The following is a 21940-nucleotide window of genomic DNA, read 5'->3' on the forward strand; positions in this document are numbered from 1 at the left end:
CCGCTTGTTGCTACGCGGAATTCGTGGCTTTCAATAATTTGCTCCCCAAAGTCAATGTAAAACTTTGCATTCTGTCAATCACGCCCACTTGTCTTTCCCAAAACACTAAAAGGAATATTTAGACAATTAACAGTTTATTAACTATTCTGTGTTAAAGAGATAATGCGTTTTTAAAGAAATAAAGACAATCATCCCCTCGTGTACAGTCGGCAGTAAATTCTTCCCAGTTGGCTGGAAGCAGCAGCTTGTGTAATGAAGAACAAAATCAATGTGCAAGAAAGAGCGCAGTGCTGTCTTGTCTTGTCAGATGCAGCTCCATGCCTGCAAATACAGCGGTGCTTAGTGAACGGCGACCTATTATGCTTTGTCTACTTTTCAGACCTATAAATGTAGTTAGAATGTTGTATTCTCGTGTTAAACTATGTCAGGATAATGAGGTTTGCGCATTTGGAAGTAAACCCTGAAAGAAGTTTGGGATGGTTCAAAACGCTTGGTTTCAAAAGGCGTGGTAAAAGTGCCCCTTTGTGACATCACAGAGGGAGGGACTTCCTTATATGTAAACTCTCTGCTAGCAATGCTTTGAAAGGGAACGCCACATTTGTTTACAATTCGTGAAGACCTTTTTTCACAGTCGGCCCTTTGAGGGTAACCTTAGCGGCAAATAGGTTTGATGTCCCTGCGCTAGCCATTGTGCTTATTTCATTGTTTTGTCAATATTTCAGTTACAAGGGTAATTGAATGAACCTTGACAAGGATTTGTTTATTATTATTTTGCAACTACTGTATGTCTGCACTCCTTTCCCTTTGGTCCCATGCACTCCCATTATAACCACATAAAACATTTATTTAAACACACTTAACTCAATAGAAACGTTAATTGGAACATTTAGAGTATGGATTTTGGTTTGTCTGCAGGTGCTAACTCTCAAAACTATTTAGCAGCCTGTCAGTAAAAACATCAATCCGATGAGCATGAGTTATCTTCATTGAGCAGGGTCAGTTTGTGGTTTTATTTGGATCTGCACGCTACAGAAGTTGAAAAAAAAAAAAACGTCAGTCTTCCTCATAGTGTTCACTTGAAAGCAGCAAATGATGAGCGTGGACTCCTGTCAGGGACAGATAGCGATTGAGGTTAAGGTGCCCATCCCAGACGGACAAATTGGAATTATTTATCTGTTTCTCTTTTTTCCCCTACCCCTCAGTTGCCAAGAACATGAGAGACATCTTAAAATGTCATCCACTGAATTTTTAAATATGAAGTTATTTTGGAGCGCATGACTTTGAAGTCACATGACAGAGGCGCTACAAAGGAAAAAAAATGGCGACTGCATGCACTCAAGAACTTCAACTTAACTTATTTAATTTTCCATCCATTTGTTTTCTATACTGCTTATCCTCATTAGGGTCACATAAATAAAAATTAATTTTGCCAGCCTCAGTTTATTGGCATGTGCATGCGTGTCTGTTTTCTTTGTCTCCAAACCGGCAGGAAGAGGGTTCACACTGTGTATTGGATTCAGAACCTTGGTGTGTTTGTACAGAACAAACACACCAGAACGAACTGAGCCCTTTTGTCAGTCATACAGTCTCTTTGTGGGTGAAGGCGGGGACACTAGCATGCAGGCAGAGTTCAGACGCAATATATTCTCTTATATTTCATGTCGTCCTCACAGACACACTCCAGTGTATCAGCTTAGCTTCTGAACTGAGTGTCTCATGACACCCCAAACAAACAGGTTAAACATGTTTTGAATCTTTTTAGGTAAAAAAGATGTATATATTCTTAAAACTATTTTTTTAAAATAGTTACTTAAAACATTGCCTGTAGTGTTATAGGTAACCTATTGTGCTGTAGAGTCAGGGATCAGGCAGAAGTGTGTGCAGTTGAGGATTCTGAGCCAACCTCTAGAAAAATATGGGACTGTTTTGTGAACATTGGCGAAGCTGGACTATCTGCCAAATTGTTGCTGAAACTCGATGCCTTTCCAATGTTACTTGGTCATGTTGCAGACTCAGAAGCGGATGCTGTGTCTACTGTGTTTATCTTGTGTAAGTAAGCAGTTGTCTGTGTAGCATTATAGAGTGTGTATCCAGGGAACATGCATGCAAATTACAAGCTCACCGATGTCTGGAGTTCCTAATAACCTTTTCCACCAAAATCAGTTGATCAAAGTTTTTTTTTAAAACATGGATTACTACCCACTACCCATGTTGTGCCAAGATTGTCTGCACTTGTGAATCGCAGACCTATGTTACCACTCAGTCATACAGTCTCTTTGTGGGTGAAGGCGGGGACACTAGCATATAGACAGAGTTCAGACGCAATATATTCTCATATATTTCATGTTGTCCTCATAGAGGACTACCGTGTATGACTACCGTGATCATACATGGTAAGTCAGGGGTCTCCAAACAGCAGCTCATGATCTACCAGTATAGGTGGAATAAGTTAAAACAGAACTGTTTTGGAAATCCAAGGAAATACAACTGGAATAGGTACAGATTCTGGAAGATCTAGAAATCTTTCTGTGTGGGTTATCGTGTGTAGTTGCTCTTTAGGAGTCCACAACTCAAGACAAAGTGCTGAAAAGAGCATGATAGGTCCCTTTTAATAATGGTGTTACTGATTATTTCCTGGCGGCACGGCGGTCGAGTGGTTAGCGTGCTGACCTCACAGCTAGGAGACCAGGGTTCAATTCCACCTTCGGCCATCTCTGTGTGGAGTTTGCATGTTCTCCCCGTGCATTCGTGGGATTTCTCAGGGTACTCCGGTTTCCTCCCACATTCCAAAAACATGCTAGGTTAATTGGCGACTCCAAATTGTCCATAGGTATGAATGTGAGTGTGAATGGTTGTTTGTCTATATGTGCCCTGTGATTGGCTGGCGACCAGTCCAGGGTGTACCCCGCTTCTCGCCCGAAGACAGCTGGGATAGGCTCCAGCACCCCCCGCGACCCTCGTGAGGAAAAGCGGTAGAAAATGAATGAATGAATGAATGATTATTTCCTATGAGAAAAGTTTGGCCAGCATTCTTTGTAGGGTGTGTTGTAAAAGTAGGCCTTTGCTGCATTTCTTGACAGTAAACAACAGTGAAAGTAGTCCAGGAGAAGACTTGGTGGTCTTTCCTGGTGTCCCCAAGGCGAGGACATTGAGGTTTTTACTGCTAAACAGAAGTGGCAGACCAAGACCAGTTGTTCAAAGCATCCCTCCGTTGGGCCCTGACAGCGTTTGCTCTGGGAGATGTCTGTTATCCCGGTGGCCGCGAGACGGTCATGTGCTGAAGGAAAAAAGCCATTTATGTCCGCACTCACCATCCCGGGATCCCCTGTGAGGGTCTCAAAGCAACCTGTCAGCTGTCACATGTGATCAGCGCCATCTGGGCGGTCTTATTGGGCCGACAAACAAAAGTCAGCAGGATTGTAAGGAGGATAGAAGATGGGGAGGCGGCATTGTAATTAACAGGAGCGCTTTGGAAATGTGGCCCACGCGGTATACCAGCCCCATGGCGAGGCGCTGAAGACAGATCCCGGCCTTTAATTTAGCTCGTAGAATAAATTGGTGAGCAGATGCCAGCCGAGGGCGCTTGGCTCTAATGAATCATGTAATCTAGGAACCAGCAAAGAATGACTCCCTGTCACTTTCTCCACGTTCCGCCACGAGGCCATGTGTCTGAATACTTCTGTCCAGATGGTCTTTAAGTTCTAAACAATGACAACAAGCAGATCTATCTCCAAGCCCCAAGAAGAAGAAACACAATTTCAACGACGGCAGCAATAAAAGGCTAACAATGTTCTATGCAGGCTGCAACATTATTTATGGCTGCAATTAAGCAGTAAACATAGCATCTCATTTGGTAAATAAGATATTATTTTTAATATACATGCAGATTGACCGCTGAGTCTGCACAGTGATGCCACTATTATTCTATAGGCCTTAGATAAATGGTGATTTGAATCAGCATATTGATCTCATACAACTTCTAATGGAGCTTTAAACTGTCCAACATATGCTTCAGTTACTAATGATTATATTTACTCACCTGCATGTGCTCTTTGGAGATTACATTACAGTAATCCTTTGATTATCATGGGTAATTGGTTGTATGGAAAAGTGAATTCACGCAAAGGTTCTTTATTTATAAATATATTTTTTTGGAGTTAGAGCATTGAAAACCTGTTTACGTTAACCTTTTATCATTATTGGAGTTATTCCGCCATTCTGACATTCACATAGTGAACATTGAAGAATACTATCTATAATTTGGTGTCTTTGAAATCTGTCTTCTAAATCCCTTATAGTATGTATTTATATATATATATTTTTTTTCATTTAGCCATTTTTATGCTTGAAAATGCTTCATTTAGGCAAAAAAATACATAAAATATGTGCATATTATTGGACTAATAATAAGACATATTCAACCACAAAATATAATATAATAATTAATTAAAACATTTTAATTAATATATTAATATAAATAAATTAGTGATTGAGGGAAGCCGTAAAATTTGACTCTGTATATACTCTATACGTATATACTATATAACTGTATACTGGGTCTTTTCCGATCGATCCGCCCTAAAAAAATATATATGAGTGACATATGCCGATACATGCTATACAAAGCCGATCACAAAAACCAATGGGCCTGCAGTGGCAAACACTACATGTGTGCTGTGTCACGTAGGGTGGCTTACACTCGTATGGAGCCGACAACGAATGCACATTGTCGCGAGAATCAAAACTAGTCTGTAAAACCTCATGGATTCTGTTGGACAGCTTGACACAGGCTGCGACAATCGATGTTGCCGTTCAACTTACATATCTTGCATCTTTGTTTACACCTCGTACTTCGGTACGGGGCAAAAAATTAAAAAAAAAATTTAAAACAAAAAATCTTAAACTATATTTGGAAAGCAGGAAGTGAACAAATGTAACAGTTACTGATGGTACTGAAGTACCAGATGAAGGGGTAGGATTTAATAAGCTTTGCTTCTTCCTACTCCTTTTGGACATGTGGAACTGTGAACTGATTATGTGATGCATTCAATTGTAATCTGATGCATGTTCAAATGAAATAAAACCATTACCATTACCATTACACGAGTTGCCTAGCTGTGACTGGCTGCAGCTAGCCATCGTTTCACATAGATAAAGGCAAAAAAAGACAATCCACCCAAAAGTTTATTTTTTGATCATTATGTATTTGCCATGGGCCCTTGGAATTTTGAACAGTGCCCTTTGCCAATATCGCATAAATAATCCATGTGATCGATATCGGTAGCAGTATCTGTATCTGTCAATATCACTTTTGGATGATCGGTATCGGAATCGGCAGCTTAAAACCCTGATGGGAGCATCCCTAATTAAATGTAATTTATTACATCTGGTATCGTTTCATACTTTCTCTGCAGATTTCAACTTGTCAATTTTGCTTACATTATTAATTTTATACAATTTCATATTTATTTCTAATTAAATATGGATTTTAATCATGCTTGGGCTTGATGTATCGATACTATATTCATTTTATTATTGATTATTTCAACAAAAGCATGTGAACCCTGAGGGGGTAACAATCATATATAAAACACTACTATGTGGCATTTTCAGGCCACTTTGTTGCGACATATTCATTCACATGTTGGCAAACTTTTCCAAACTTTTCTTTTTGCCCCTTTATAGATTTTCTGTCTATTTTTTGCCCATAAGGTCTTTTCTTCCTCTCTTCTTCAGTATCACACAGTTCAGTGTCCTCCTTTGTTCCCAGACACTAAATGGACAATTTAGTGATTGATGATCCATTAGCTTTGTCATGGCCTCCAAGAAGAGAAAATGCACTCTTACAAGATGGCTTTAAAATCGTGTGCTGCTCTATCCACTGAGAGCCAAATGTCTGTGTTGTCCTTGCAGCTCTTCAAGACTAAAGTGCTGGAGTTGGGTCAGAAGTTGTTACCTGCCTTCAACACGCCGACAGGGATCCCGCGAGGCGTCATCAACTTGGGGAGGTGAGTCTCAGCACCGACCCATATCCAACTATTAACATGCACAAGTGCATTTAAGAACGCTGGCGTTTAATTTCACTTTTCAGCACTTAATGGCACAACCACCAAGCTACTAATTTAAACCCAATCAAGAGCAAAATGCACGCCTGGTTCGGGGCAGGTGTGTTTTTCATTTTCAGAGCTCAATCAAACAACAACAGTAAAACAAGAGAGAAGGAAAGCGATATTGTGTCAATATTTTCATAGCATTGCTGGAAGATCATTGCACTTATGGAGGAACGTCCAATTAGGTGGTGCTGACGTTATTCCTATACTGCCCCCAGCTACTGGAGGCAATATTTGCAAGGAATTGTTCAGATAGTGGGCCGCATGGTGGAAAGTGGTTTGTGTGCAGGCCACACAGCTAGGAGACCTGGTTTTTGATTCTCCGCTCTGTGTGGAGTTTGCATGTTCTTTCTCCCACATTTCAAAAAGAAGCATGTTAGGTTCATTGGCGACTCCAAATTGTCCATAGGCATGAATGTGAGTGTGAATGGTTGTTGTCTATATGTGCCCTGTGATTGGCTGGCGACCAGTCCAGGGGTACCCCGCCTCTCGCCTGAAAACAGCTGGGATAGACTCCAGCATACCCGCGACCCTTGTGAAGATAAGCGGTAAAAAAATGAATGAATGAATGAATATTAATAAAAATATATTAATTAATTATTATATTAGGGCGGCACGGCGGTCTAGTGGTTAGTGCGCAGACCTCACAGCTACGAGACCAGGGTTCAAGTCCACCCTCGGCCATCTCTGTGTGGAGTTTGCATGTTCTCCCAGTGCATGAGTGGGTTTTACCCAGGTACTCCGGTTTCCTCCCACATTCCAAAAACATGCTAGGTTAATTGGCGACTCCAAATTGTCCATAGGTATGAATGTGAGTGTGAATGGTTGTTTGTCTATATGTGCCCTGTGATTGGCTGGCCACCAGTCCAGGGTGTACCCCGCCTCTCACCCGAAGACAGCTGGGATAGGCTCCAGCACCCCACGACCCCGCGATAAATATATACTAACAGAATTAGAATTGCTATTAATTTTGTGAGTGAATTACAACAGAGGGACAAATTCTTACCCTTTATGGCAACATTTACCACAGTGAATTCATTCATTCATTCATTTTCTACCGCTTTTCCTCACAAGGGTCGCGGGGGTGCTAGAGCCTATCCCAGCTGTCTTCGGACGAGAGGCGGGGTACACCCTCTACTGGTGGCCAGCCAATCACAGGGCACATATAGACAAACAACCATTCATACTCACATTCATACCTATGGACAATTTGGAGTCACCAATTAACCTAGCATGTTTTTGGAATGTGGGAGGAAACCGGAGTACCTGGAGAAAACCCACGCATGCACGGGGAGAACATGCAAACTCCACACAGAGATGGCCGAGGGTGGAATTGAACCCTGGTCTCCTAGCTGTGAGGTCTGCGCGCTAACCACTCGCCCGCCGTGCTGCACCACAGTGAATGTTTACATTAAATTAAACATGAATCACATTAATAAAATAATCATCTATTTAGATGACTTTGCAGTTAATCCGTTCCAAAGCACTAACATGCCCATGGCAGTGACAAGTGTGTTCATTGTTTCAAAATGTATTTATTTACTTTTTTTGCTTTACCAGTTGAGTGTAAAACACGTCTCTACGTGTATGGGCTCCCAATTAAAGCAACCCAGCGAGTTAGCCCACTGCTGACACATTTAATGAGCTTCTCCTGCATGTCTCTCTGAGAGGAGAAGGAAGCAGCATGTGGTCATGTGAGGTGAAGGATCACCTCCAATCACACTCACTTAAATCTGTCACACTACAGAGGGACTTTCACGAGGGTTTTTCACGGTACAGTCGTGTGGACACCTTCATTAATGCACACTTCCTCCTTATATGTACCATGTGACGTGAAAAATGTGGTGCCCCCATGACTTGATTTGGGATTTTATGACCACTGGTTGGCGATCACATAATCTGCATGCACTTTGAGAGCCAAATGTTCGGTACCAGCCTTGTGTAAACGTCAAAGATGCTTAGTCTGGCTTTTGTTTCGCTTCTGTTGCAGTGGCACCAGTTGGAGTTGGGGATGGGCGTCGGCTGGGAGCAGCATCCTGGCCGAGTTTGGGACTTTACACCTGGAGTTCATTCACCTCACCGAGCTCTCCGGCGATCCCGTTTATACGGAGAAGGTAATCTTTTCTTTTCTTTTTCAATTCAACATTTGAGATGATACTTGTTGTATAAGACAATGGAAGTTCCATGTATGCATTCCCGCAGGTGATGAACATCAGGAAACTGCTGAATAAGATTGAGAAACCACAAGGACTCTACCCTAACTTCCTCAGCCCGGTTAGCGGCAACTGGGTCCAACGTGAGAATACTTTTACCATCTTTTACCATGATGCAAGTGTAAAAATAAGTTAACCGGTGTAAATATTAAGACCTAACAATACATTGTCAACATTAATGGCTCTACTGCTTGTGCCTGGGAGGTCAGTCGCTTCACATAAACACGAGACAGAGCTCATTTTTCTTCTATTGTGGTCAAATTTTACTTTGTTGTTGAGGTGTAAAGATTAGTAAGTTAATGGCTGTATTAGTTCCTACAACTATACTCCATCGAAAGATGTTCCCTCCCGCACTGGATGCCCATCATTCCCAATCCTTATGTGAAACAGGAACACATATTTCTTTCCCTTTTCTGTGCATTATAACACGAGAAAACGACTTAATATTAGCTAGCTTACAATGCTGTTATTGGGAAACTATGAAGCTGTCCAAAAAAAACGTTGCATTGTTTGATATACATGCTGTTATCATGTATTAACACATACACTGATGATAGCATGTAATAGTTGCAGTATCTTGCAGTATTTTGATGATTTAAAAAAAAGAAACGTCCTTCTTAGGGCGCATTGATACACATACTTATGCTAGTTCTGTCAACAACAACAGCACTTACGATGTCCGTTCTCCTTGGGATGGCTGTGTCTTCCAGCACAAGACGTTTGCTCCAATCCTCACGCAAAAAATGCTGATGGCAAACGAGTATCTTGTTGAGTCTTTGTAGCGAAATGGTGAGCTAGGTATCCACTCTTTCATCTGTCAATGACGCTTAAGCTAGTGATTAGCGATACGTCGTTGGTTAGTCTGTGAGATTAACATAGTTTTTCATGTTAGCTGCTGCAATAATAATCTATTTTGCTTGGTTAATATACAAGTGAGTTATCTAAATGCAATACTGTTGCTGTTTTTTGTAGTTTTTTGTGAGAGCTTTAGCATCAAAATAGGTATTTCCCGTGAGGGCCGTTGCTAGCTAGCTCTGATGAACTCCTTTTCTCATGCTAGGATGCACCGAAAAGGGAAAGAAATATGTGTTCATGTTTCAAATAAGGATTGTAAAGGATGGGCAAAATTCCAAATAAAAGGGGAGTACATACTGTACCATTCCAAACTAGCCAAATTCATTTTTTGGATGAGCTAGGGTTATCATTACATCGTTTCGGCTTTGCCATTACTTCTACCCTCTTGTGGTGGCATCACAAAAAATGTAATCAAGTTGAAGAAGTTATTAAAGTTATCTACGTAATTCGGGTCTTTGACTTTAGAGGTTCCTCTGCTTCATATGATTTTGTTTTGATTGGCTTTTCTAGTTTTGTGAAGAGTTCATTGAAAGTCTTTTCAGCTTTTCCTATTTACTGCCGTTGCCACTCCAAGTCATCTGAAGCCACTGAGCCATCCGTCAATTGGTTTTCGCTTATTAATGTCTGGCTTCAAAGCGACGTCTGCGCCACTCACCCACGCCGCTTTGGGCTTATTGAAATGATAATGAATTCAATTACTTCAGAAAATTGGATCCTTTCCGATTTGACCAGAAAAGGCATGAAAATGATCCGGGTGTGTACCCTGTAAGTTGCGGAGGTTATTGTGCACGAGTACAGGGACTAATTGCACAGTTGTATATGAAAGACATGTAAGGGACAAAAACAGTGAGCAGCATTTCAACTTCCTAACACCATCCTCTTCCAGATCACGTCTCCATCGGCGGCCTTGGGGACAGTTTCTACGAGTATCTGATCAAGTCCTATCTGATGTCAGACAAGACGGATGAGGATGCGAAACAAATGTACTACAGCGCGTTGGAGGTACGGGCATCATCCACTTCACATTTGTTGGTCCGAAAAAAAACGTCATATTGCATAAATGAAATGTTACATCAGGAAGCAAGTTTCAAAGAACGAGGGTTAAAAACACAGTGATCAGGCCCAAGCGGTGGAACATTTGTGACAAGCTGATTATTAAAGCCCACAAGCGTGACTCGGATTCAGAAGTATGCGTCCACATTAGAAATCTCATTAAGTGTGCTTAGTTCCTGTTTGTAATTCAAGCATGTCAATTGCATGAATGCACCGATTAAAACGAAACTCATAGAAGCGTTGGTGCTACCCACGGCTCCACAGCGTCCCTGTCGCGGCTCTCCTCGCTGAGTGCATTGATTTTGTTGAACACTGAAGTCCGGGAAATGTGCATTTTTAAAAAGAATGTGTGATATCCGACTCACTGCAAGTCTGTGAATGCATCTAGACTGCGTTTTGACTGCTGATTGGATGAGCAAATGAGAAGGAGATAGGCTAGTGAAAAAAGGCGAGGGAGTTTACCCTGATGCAAGTTAAAATATAATTATGTAATTAACGGGAGTATTGTCACGATCGGGCTTCACCCCCTCGTGACAGCTTTCTTAGTTTCCGTTTTTCCTCTCTGTTCCTCGTTCGTGCCCTTATTTTGTATTCACTTCCTCTGTTGCTCTGTCCTGCTTTCCGTTTCTTTCCATTTTCTCCTGCACCTGTTTTCAATCGGTGATTGCTATTTAGTTCAGGTGCACGCTCCCTTCGTTGTAGGTTCATTGTCTTTGGTGTGAGTTTGTCTTGCTAGTGCACCATCCTGCTGCATAGCGACAATAAATACATTTTTACCTGCATTTGGGTCCTAATCTCTGCATCCTGGGGTCGAACTTTACAACTCTCAAGCCGCATCGTGACAAGTATAGCAATATGTTTTATTGTATCAATGTGAGGCGGCACGGTGTGCGAGTGGTTAGTGCGCAGACCTCACAGCTAGGAGAACAGGGTTCAATTCCACACTCGGCCATCTCTGTGTGGAGTTTGCATGTTCTCCCCGTGCATGCGTGGGTTTTCTCCGGGTACTCCGGTTTCCTCCCACATTCTAAAAACATGCTAGGTTAATTGGCGACTCCAAATTGTCCATAGGTATGAATATGAGTGTGAATGGTTGTTTGTCTATATGTGCCCTGTGATTGGCTGGCCACCGGTCCAGGGTGTACCCCGCCTCTCGCCCGAAGACAGCTGGGATAGGCTCCCGCGACCCTCGTGAGGATAAGCGGTAGAAAATGAATGAATGAATGAATGTATCAATGTGCTTGGAGTCTGTGACACTCCAATCGCTGAGGTGGTGATTCCAGGAATGGCAGATAGTGGGATGTGGATGTGGTGAGGTGGGGCGGACCTCTCGGCAGCAACCGCAAAACAGTTTTACTTCTCCAAATACCCACAATGTCAGGAAAGGTCCTTATATTTGTCACTGGCAGATTTTGAGAAAATAAATCACCATAAGGGTTTGCACAAGAATGGAAGCCTTTCACAGATGGAGAATACATGAAACATTCATTCATTCATTTTCCACGCATGCACGGGGAGAACATGCAAACTCCACAAAGAGATGGCCGAGGGTGGAATTGAACTCAGGTCTCCTGCGCGCTAATCACTCGAGCGCCGTGCAGAGTGTGAGAGTTAACAAAACAAATAAATAAATAAAAGTTGTGTTTATATTTAGAATTCCAAATGTAAAATGTGTGTGAGACCAAGCAGTCTGGAGCTTGGCGTCAGTTAGGAGATCATGTTAGCAGCAAAGCACATTCCCCCAGGCTGCAATTACAATTTCACAGATTGAAAAAAAAAATCATGGACGAGCACTGAGATTTCTTTCACTTCTCATCAGAGGGTCAAGCCAGAGGCGTATCTGCTAATTACACGACGCTCGTTTACCCCCGTGACTCGCTATTTAAACGGCCATGGTCTTCTTGTGCGCTCTATCAGATGTTTTACGCCCTTGTGTCTGTGTGTGTGTGTGTGTGTGGTGTTTTTATAGTGAGAGATCGAAGGGGAGAGTCACAGCACAACTCATTATGCATGGCATTTAAATATAAGTAGATTGCTAATTAAAAAGGCAGTCGTTGAGTAAGTACACATTTTCTCAGTTATTGTATTCCCTGATTGTCGCTAACAACAGCTAATTAGCCTGGAAGTCATCATCCCTCAAGATAACATAAATGTATAATATTATTTTTCTTAAAGCAGGTTATGTCCACCCATATTAACACAGCTTATCAGCTGATCGATTCTATAGATAACATGGAGTACTGTATTGTATTACAGGCCATTGAAGCTAACCTGGTGCAGAAGTCGCCAGGGGGTCTGACCTACATGGCCGAGTGGAGGGGGGGCATCCTGGACCATAAGATGGGCCACCTGGCCTGCTTCTCCGGCGGCATGATCGGTATTGGGGCAGACGACGGAGCACCAGACAAGCGTCAGCACTACCTGGACTTGGCCGCCGAGATCACGCACACCTGCCACGAGAGCTACGACCGCTCAGGTAAGGGGAGGTCCTCGCTTAACCTAAAGATTTTAAGCAAACTCTTGTCATGTGGAGCATCTTCCTGAAAAACAGCAGAATGCTCCTGTCATATAGAGGATCTTTAACTCGGTTTTTGTTTTCACCAGTTTCCTCAGCAATGCATTCCTGTTATATGTTTTTGCACTGGGTCCTTAAAAACAACAGAACACAATCAGTACAGTACAGTACAGTACAGTACAGTACAGTACAGTACACTAGTTTGACAGCAATGTTGCTGTGCTGTAAATACTATATGTGCTATAACATGAGAAACAGCGCTTTTGCACTGGATTCTGGAAGAATAAACACATTGGTTCATCCTTTCACATTTAATTGTCCGGTTTTTATCGATCAACTTCTTACTTTTGAGCAAGCCATGGTTCTCGTCGAAGATTAGCGGTATAGGAAATGAATGGATCATTCCCGGCAAGTCAACAAACAATTTCATTGGCTCATTTTTAGTGAAGTCACGCCTGCAAACTGCCGAAGTGATTGGTCCACAAGCATGATTATGTTATTATTAGGAATCGACCGATATGTTTTTTTTACGGCCGATGCCGATTTTTTTCCATCACCCTTAGCCGATGGCCGATTTTGCTTGGGTCGATATTTGTGGCCGATACTGTTTTTGCTCCCTCAATTTATATGAAAAAATTACAATGATAACAACTATTACAGGTCTCAAGTTTAAACGAATATTTCTTGAAATGTAAACACTGAAAACAGTAGGATTCATCTTAAACACACATTTAAGCAGTATTATCAATTTTAAAAGGAGTAAATATTCATATCCATGTGCAAAACATTTCTGTCCTAGTTTAAGTTTTATCTAGCATTGATGTGATGACTGCTCCTCTGCAGGGTCCTCCGGCAACACAAAGCTGCCCAGCGGATGCCTGTCTGTAAATCACTCGCGGAAAAATATATCGGCGAACCTGCGCGCGTATCGGCCGATACGATTCAAGTAAAGAATGCAAATATCGGCCCGATATATCGACTGGCCGATGTATCGTCGATCCTTAGTTATTATTCACTATTCATATCATTCACTTTAATCGGTCACGGGTCAGCCACCTGGGTTCGGATCCGGACCCAGGTCTGCCGTTTGATGATGGCTGCAGTAAAAGATCTTGGACTAGCTTATTTCCAGTCGATTCCTAGATAGGATAAAGCACTTCTGTTATATAGCGGATCTTTGGCTGCTGTTTTTAAAGACCAAGTGCTCCTGTTGCACAGAGGATCTTTGACTAACATTTTTGCATAGTTTGTTAAAATCATCAGAGTGCTGCCGTCATGTGACTAGTGTCAGATTTCTTCAAAAGTAGGTCCTAAAAACCGTCAAAGTGCTCCGGTCATCTCAAAGATCTGTTGGCATTTTTGGAGTAGATTCTTAACAACAGTAGAGCGTTCTTGTCATAGAGAATCTTTGGCTAGCAAATGTTCAGTTGCCCCTTAAAAACAGCAAAGCGCTCTTCATAGAAGCTCTTTGACCATGTATGTATTTTTTACAGCAGCTTTTTAAAACGTGCTCCTGTCCTGTGTAACTTGCGTGCTTCGAATTTATCGCTGCTAAAAATTTCAATTGAAAGAGCAGAGATGTTGACGTGCGTGGGCTTTTAAAGCATTCTGTTCTTTTTACTGGTGTCTGTCTCGTCCTTGACACTAATATTTGATGTTAATTTCAAGCTGTGTACGTGTACGGATTGAAGCGTTTTATAAGATGATGGTGAGTCACCACAAAAAGGCTTCCTTCATACACTTTTGATGTGCAAAGCTTTCTCCTTCTGCTAACACGTTTTACAGGTGCCACACAGCGTTAAGAAGCTCTTGGATTAGTGTCTGCTGACATCCCGTGCTTATTAAGTGGTGTCTGTTGAGCCTCGTCTTACTGACACCTTTTAAATGTATTTACACTGTTACTGAACACTGCCTGGACAGTTTTGTAAGACTCAACCAGACAAAACAAAGTGCACTACTTGGCTGCAACCAGCAGAGGCGCTGTTCAGTCAGTCTCAACGAGTTTGCTGTCCAAAGAATGAGGTCAGCAAAAAAAATGCAAAAAAATAAATAGTTCAATTAATTAATAGAACAATTAATATTAGAAATATGGCTGCCAAGTGGTTAGCACACAGGCCACACAGCTAAAAGACCCAAGTTCAATTCCACCCTCGGCCATCTCTGTGTGGAGTTTGCATGTTCTCCCTGTGCATGTGTGGGTTTCTTCCGGGTACTCCGGAAATTGCCGACTCCAAATTGTCCATAGGTATGAATGTGAGTGTGAATGGTTGTTTGTCTATATGTACCCTGTGATTGGCTGGCGACCAGTCCAGGGTGTACCCCACCTTTCGCCCGAAGCACTGACAGTTGGGATAGGCTCCAGCACCCCCGTGACCCTTGTGAGGATAAGCAGTAGAAAATGAATGAATATTAGAAATATCCATCCATTTTATATACTGCTTATTCTCATTTGGTTTGCGGGGGTGTGCTGGAGCCTATCCCAGCTGACTGTCAAATAAAAAGGAACATCCATCCATCCATTTTCTGTAGCGCTTATCCTCACAGGGTCGCAACCGCTTATCCACACGAGGGCCGCAGGTATGCTGGAGCCTATCCCAGCTGTATTTGGGCGAGAGACGGGGTACACCATGGACCATGCCAGTGACCCCCGTGAGGATAAACGGTGTAGAAAATGAATGGATGGATAGATAAAGAGACATAATTCATTAAATTATTTCATGAATTCTCAATGATTAAAATGTATTTTAAATCATAAAATATACTGAATTTGTTATTTCCTCATTCATTTTCCCCAAATACAGTCAAGTAGTAGAATATAATGAATGCATACTTGATGGCAGTGAAGAACTATACATCCACACTTTAATCCATCTTCATTTAGCCTTAAATTGGAGTCAGTCAAATGTGCTGAAAACTTGTTTTCAGTTGGCTTTAGTGATTGCGGTTCAAACTCGAGCATCCTTGAGATAAATTGGGGAGGAAAGAAGTGAATAATTCCAGTGCGCTTAAAGGAATGCTTGAGTGAGGTGATTGCAAAGCTTTTATGTGAGAGTAGGGAAGCTTGAAACAAGTACAACTAATGAGACATGTTTTTTTTTTAATCTCTAAAACTTTTTGTTAGCTTTTCTATTTCATTACCTTAGGATACAATACAATAAACCCTGTCAAATACTACTTTTGTTGAAATACGAATGTGAAATGTCTTCATATTTCCTCCCAGCCACCAAACTTGGACCTGAGGCATTCCGATTCGACAGCGGTGCTGAAGCCACGGCGACACGACTGAGCGACAGATACTACATCCTGCGACCAGAGGTCATAGAGAGCTATATGTACATGTGGAGGCTGACCCATGACCCCAAGTACCGGGACTGGGGATGGGAGGCTGTCGAGGTGAGAATGCATCATGTGACTAAAGTTAGAGGAAAATCATACTCATGTCGCGACGCAGGCAAGGAAAACTAAAGATCTTGAAATCTTCTTTCTCCATAGTCTACAAAGGTTTTTTTTATCATTGTAAGCCATGCAACATTTATTACATTAATTGCATCGTTAATGGCGGCACGGCGGTCTAGTGGTTAGCGCGCAGACCTCATAGCTAGGAGACCAGGGTTCAATTCCACCCTCGGCCATCTCTTGCATGTTCCTCCCGTGCATGCGTGGGTTTTCTCCGGGTACTCCGGTTTCCTCCCACATTCCAAAAACATGCTAGGTTAATTGGCGACTCCAAATTGTCCATAGGTATGAATGTGAGTGTGAATGGTTGTTTGTCTATATGTGCCCTGGAATTGGCTGGCCACCAGTCCAGGGTGTACCTGCCTCTCGCCCGAAGACAGCTGGGATAGGCTCCAGCACCCCCGCGACCCTCGTGAGGAAAAAGCGGTAGAAAATGAATGAATGAATGCATTGTTAATACATTGGATAGACTATTGGATAGACTATGGTCTGAATCATCATCATCACTATCATGAATTCAACTAATCACCCAGAGAAACAGTCACTATAAGCTACTGTTATTATGTGGGTGTACACTTTGACTCTTGGCCACTGTCCTGATTATTTTCAACTACCAGTGTTAGAAAGCTACAACGGTTTTATCACACATACCAGTCTTTAGCCAGTCCCAGCTGTCTTCGGGCGAGTGGTGGGGTACACCCTGGACTGGTCGCCAGCCAATCACAGGGCACATATAGACAAACAACCATTCACACTCACATTCATACCTATGGACAATTTGCGCTAACCACTCGTCCGCCATGCAGCCCACATACGAGTCTTCATTTTTGGAAAACCTGAAAAATGACAAATCTGGTCTTTCTGGTCTCTAACCACAATCAATGATACGACACTATGCTGAGGGCATTTTATGGATTCTGTAACGTTCCACTGATGAGGCAATAGCAACTACAGCACAGTCAATGCTAACATCTGAGCCTATGTTATGTCTTATTTATGTCTAAGATGTCTTATTTTCTATTATATCTACTATATAGGGTAAAAGTAATGTAAAGGGGACTATAGGGGTGTTATTTTATTTCTGGGGGGCTCTAATAATGGTTAAGTGTTTAGAAGGTTGTAAACAGGTTTTTTATGGTCTAACTATTAAAAATATGCTATTTCTTGCTATTTATGCTATTTCTATTCACTGTGTGGTCTGGAACCAATTCATATCTAATATTTAGAATCAAATATTTACATTCGCATATTTTGTGAATGCTAAAAAACACGCTAGTTTTTGGTTTACCAAGCAATTTGAGTTCGGACCTCTGACCTTTCCATTTAGTTTCCTGTTCGATGGTTGTCATCACCTTTATTGAGCTCAAAATGATCGTGGAATCGTGTCAAGGGGATTGCAAAAATGTAAAATATCCAACAGCACTGTTCTCCCTCTGAAATGTTAAATAATGAACAAGCCATCAGTAATTCCGTCAGTTTAACTAAGCACATTTCAACCTGATTAAGTCTCCACTCAAACAGAATTCCTGCAGCATGAATATAATGATATACTGTCCAGCACATTTTTAGAGGAGAATTATTACCCTTTTATTACGACTGAGGTGTAATAAACACATCAACTGTTGTGCTATAAACCTCATTAGCACAGCCAGTTGCCCTCCACCAGTAGCACTGCACGATGTCACGCAGGTCCATGCTATGAAGACTATTATTAAATGCACATTAGCTGGAGTCAAGAGCGCAAGGGTTAGCATGATAGATTCAGCTATCATGTAAATGAAGGGCAGATCAGGCCTTCAATTAGCGAGCACGAAGGTGCAGCATGGAGCGTGAACACATCAGAGTCTTTGTTAATTAGTACATACGAGTCAGCCTTTTGTAGCGAGGCTAATGGGAGTGCTAATCCACACAGCTAGATCCGTTGGACGCTCTGCGTTACTCCATTGTGCTGCTGACAGGTTCCAACATGGTTGAGGTGTAGCTTGAATACGATTACAAGGAAGACAATGGTTGAGATTCATGGTACAACATTGTTTTGTTTTTTTCAAAGAAGTGTTAAATATTATAATAAGGTCTGCGTGTTTGTCTGCCAGGCCCTGGAGCAGCACTGCAGGGTGGAGTCTGGCTTCTCGGGCATCCGTGACGTCTACACGCTGACCGACAGCCACGACAACATGCAGCAGAGCTTCTTCCTCTCAGAGACGCTCAAGTAAGTCGACAGCTCAAGCAATCTCGTGGTTGTTTGGAGACAATAGAGACTGCTTCAGGGCCAACTATTTTGCTGCCTAAATAGGCTGCGGTAAGAATCGATCCAGGAGATTAAGGTGGAAAATGAATGGAGTTCCCTAAGTTACCAAACTTAGCATTTTCAGAGCATCAGAGTTATTAGGGGTTCTCCGATCAATCATCCAATCATATCAACCAATATCAGTGCAAAAAGCATGGTATTGATATCGATCCGATATTTGCTTTAAAATGCAAATACCACCCCCTGCAACATTCAGAACAAGCATGTCTGCCGTTTTTGTGGGACTTCCTGACTTTGTGAGCGTGATATAAAATTTGCTCCCCTCAAACATGTCTCACCGGTGTGATGCTTTAAAAAGCTTTAGATTGGTGCGGCATTTGGGGCGAGCACTTAGCAGAGTGTGGTGAGTTTGAGGCTCGCAATGTGATCATCCATCAGGCAGCAGCTATAAAGCCCTGGTTCCAATCCAACCCTGGTCCCAACCCACTGTACTTGCAAGTGTGACCAAAATTTGGGGATGAGTTCTGCCTCAGTATGGATTTGGGAGCCTGCAAGACACTATATAGAAATATCCATCCATTTTCTATACTGCTTATTCTCATTTGGTTTGCGGGGGTGTGCTGGAGCCTATCCCAGCTGACTGTCAAATCCCTGCAAGACACTATATAGCACTTTTAGTGCAGGAGGAACTTTCGTTGTGTGCAAGGCTGCGCAAGGCTGTGTTGGGCTCTGCAACCACTTCTGATTTTAAGAGTCCACTGGGCTGCCGCCTTTTGATGCCAGTTCGCTCCAATGAAAACTGCTGTGGCGCCTAGTGGCGTGCAGTGGCTCAAACTGCCTCCCAACTGGCTCGTGGTGGCCCGTAACAGCGGCAAAAAATTTTGTTTGGCGGCAAGAAAATTTTGAAATGTTTAAAATCTTTGTCGCACCAAGTGTCCACCAAGTGGAACCAAGTGTCGCAAACAATCCACGTATTGGAATCCACTGGAATGTAATGGCGCGAGCCAAGTTGTACCAATGATGCTAGAAGTCCACTGGGTCCACGGTGCCAGTTCACGCCAAAGATTTTGTGATCGGTGCATAGTGGCCCGCTGCAGCGCAGAATAACGGCAAAATGGCAACATGCTGAGCGAACATTAAATTGGCGCCACAGTGAGCCACTACGCACCAACCACATAATCTTTGGCGCGAACTGGCACCAACTGGCGCCGGCCAGTGGACTCCTAGCATGTGGTTGCAGGCCAAACACCTGCTTTTCATTCAGGTTTTCAGTGAATCATGTGAGAAGACTAGAAATAAATGCATTGTGAAATACAAAAGGTGAGTTGTGGATTTTGGTCATGTTCTGGTAAAACAAGCATATTGGTTATGTTTGGCTTGAAATAAGCTATGAAAATATATGATATCAAAAAACCTAATATAGCGTAATATAGTGTAATATATTTACACTGCATGTATGTGATCGGTATTGGTATCAGACGATTTCACTCAAGGATTCTCGGGATCGGTATCGGCGGCATAAAACCCTGATCTGGAACATCCCTACTCGTTTTACCAGTTTTTTCTTGGTAAATCACAGTTTTTTTCTTGGTATCTTAAATTTCTTGACATTAAAAAAAGTACTTTATTCTTGGAAATATTTATAATTACAATTTTACAATTAAATCTTGCCACATATAAATTAGTTTTTCTTATAACATTACAAATTTCTTCGCTATAAATCTATTTTTTTCTTGTAATATTGAGAAAATGTTATGGTAAATTACGTTTTTATGAATTATTATTATGTATTATATTTCTTTTTTCATGTAAATATTTTTTAAATGGATGTGAGAACTAATACGTCATGGCTGGCGGCATGAACTATACGTGTCATGTAAAGTACTGTTCACTTTAAAAAATCTACCAATGTAGATCATAATGACAAACAATCCAAAACATATTTAAGCAAGGTTGATAAATCATGTTGTGATGTTGTAAATGCAATGCATGATCAACTTAGATAACCCACACACCTCCATTTCCTTCTCAGGTATCTGTACCTGCTCTTCTCCGACGACGACCTCCTCCCTCTGGAGGACTGGGTCTTCAACACAGAGGCCCACCCTCTGCCCGTTGTGCATAAGAGTTGCATGCAGGACAAAAGCCCACAGGACAAGATGCTCCCCGGATGACCCTCCACCCTCTGAAAAGACACATTGGCAGAGTTAACAATGTGCTCACAGATCCAGGGATCATTTTAAGTCTTTTTTGGGGGGGAGTAGGAGGGGGGTCCTGTTATTCCTTTCTAGTAAAGGATGTTGTGATTTTACGCTGTGATTGTATATTCTAATTACTAAAAAAGGGGGGTTCCCTCCTGCTGGCTCTTCTTCTTTTTTGTGGACAATCAAGACAAACTTTTGTGACAAGCGTACCTTTTCTTTCCTCTTTCCTCTGTGAGGAAACCAGTGCAGACCCAAATGTCCGGGAAGGGCCATATTGTCACTTGATTTTTGTTGCTTTCGAGGAACAACTTATCTTTTTGGGTCTTTGTTTCCTTCTCTTGTTCTTTTTTTTCCTTTCACTGACCAAAGGTTTGTTTGCCTCCCCCTCCTGTCACGTCTAGGACTTACAGTGAACGCCGTGAAGCAGTGCATTGTAATCAATATCGATTGGAATGATGTGATTAAGGAGTGCTAAAATAACCTTGATGTCATGTTTCTTGATGAAACAAGCTTTCTTAAAAAAAAAACAAAAAAACAAAGTCAAGAAAGTGTCTTATGCATCCTGGGACCATTTGGAGGACACTTTTTTTGGGGGGGCCTTTTGGATGGACTGCAGTGTGAAAAGAAGCGGAGATGTCCAAATGTGTGTTCCTGTACCTATTCCTGTACCTATTCCTGTTCCTGTTCCTGTTCAGTTCCTCTGCCTTCATTGGTGACCTACAGTACACTGCTAGTGGCGTTTGAATGAGGTTTTTTTTTCTTATTTTAATCACTGCACACTTGTACATACAGATGAGTGACTCCTGTATGAGCTTGTCTTGGATTTGTTTAGTGATATCACTTTCTTTTTCATTTTCTATACTTCAGTGATTTCTTTTCATTTGCTTCCCTCAGGTGTTTCACTAAGAAAAAGGAGGACAAAAATCTAATCATAAAAAAAAGTATTAAGATTCTAAGTCTACTTTTTGCGGATATTAATTATTGTTATGACTTATTCTTACTGTTTCATTTAACTTTCATTGGTGAGTATTTTCAAATACTGAATAAAAAATAAAACTAAGACCTGTGCAACTTTGTACCTTTAAAAGAAATGACTTGTTCTGTCGTTTTTCTCAGTCTGGTATCTTATTTGCTTAGAAAAAGCTAGAAAATCAGCTTCTAGTATGAACTTAAGTTTTATTTTAAGTTTGTTTTTAAATTTCCAAATATTCTGTACCCCCAACCTGAAGTTGTTGTTTTGCAGAGGTTGACACTTCAAGACAAGGATGTTGGTTGTCATTGCAAGC

The 21940-nt window shown here is 41.8% G+C and overlaps 1 protein-coding gene across 5 annotated transcripts in view; it reads left to right on the forward strand.

Annotated features, from left to right (window-relative positions):
• Window positions 1-21739, forward strand: part of LOC131105031 (mannosyl-oligosaccharide 1,2-alpha-mannosidase IC) — a 160595-nt gene extending 138856 nt beyond the window's left edge. For 4 of the 5 annotated variants that reach the window (XM_078790753.1, XM_078790756.1, XM_078790755.1 and 1 more), the window contains 8 exons: window positions 5914-6007; window positions 8097-8224; window positions 8313-8406; window positions 10065-10180; window positions 12488-12707; window positions 15967-16139; window positions 18296-18411; window positions 20483-21739. In XM_078790753.1, coding sequence (XP_078646879.1) covers window positions 5914-6007; window positions 8097-8224; window positions 8313-8406; window positions 10065-10180; window positions 12488-12707; window positions 15967-16139; window positions 18296-18411; window positions 20483-20624 — 1083 coding nt within the window. In that variant the 3' untranslated portion in view covers window positions 20625-21739. Of the gene's footprint in view, window positions 1-5913; window positions 6009-8096; window positions 8225-8312; window positions 8407-10064; window positions 10181-12487; window positions 12708-15966; window positions 16140-18295; window positions 18412-20482 lie in introns of all 5 variants that reach the window. The other variant, XM_058052720.2, reaches the window with a different exon arrangement.
• Window positions 21740-21940: the final 201 nt, after the last annotated feature.

The sequence above is a fragment of the Doryrhamphus excisus genome, linkage group LG5, assembly GCF_037039965.1.
Source record: "Doryrhamphus excisus strain RoL-2023G ecotype Guam linkage group LG5, RoL_Dexc_Guam_v1.1, whole genome shotgun sequence".
Classification (NCBI taxonomy): Eukaryota; Metazoa; Chordata; class Actinopteri; order Syngnathiformes; family Syngnathidae; genus Doryrhamphus; species Doryrhamphus excisus.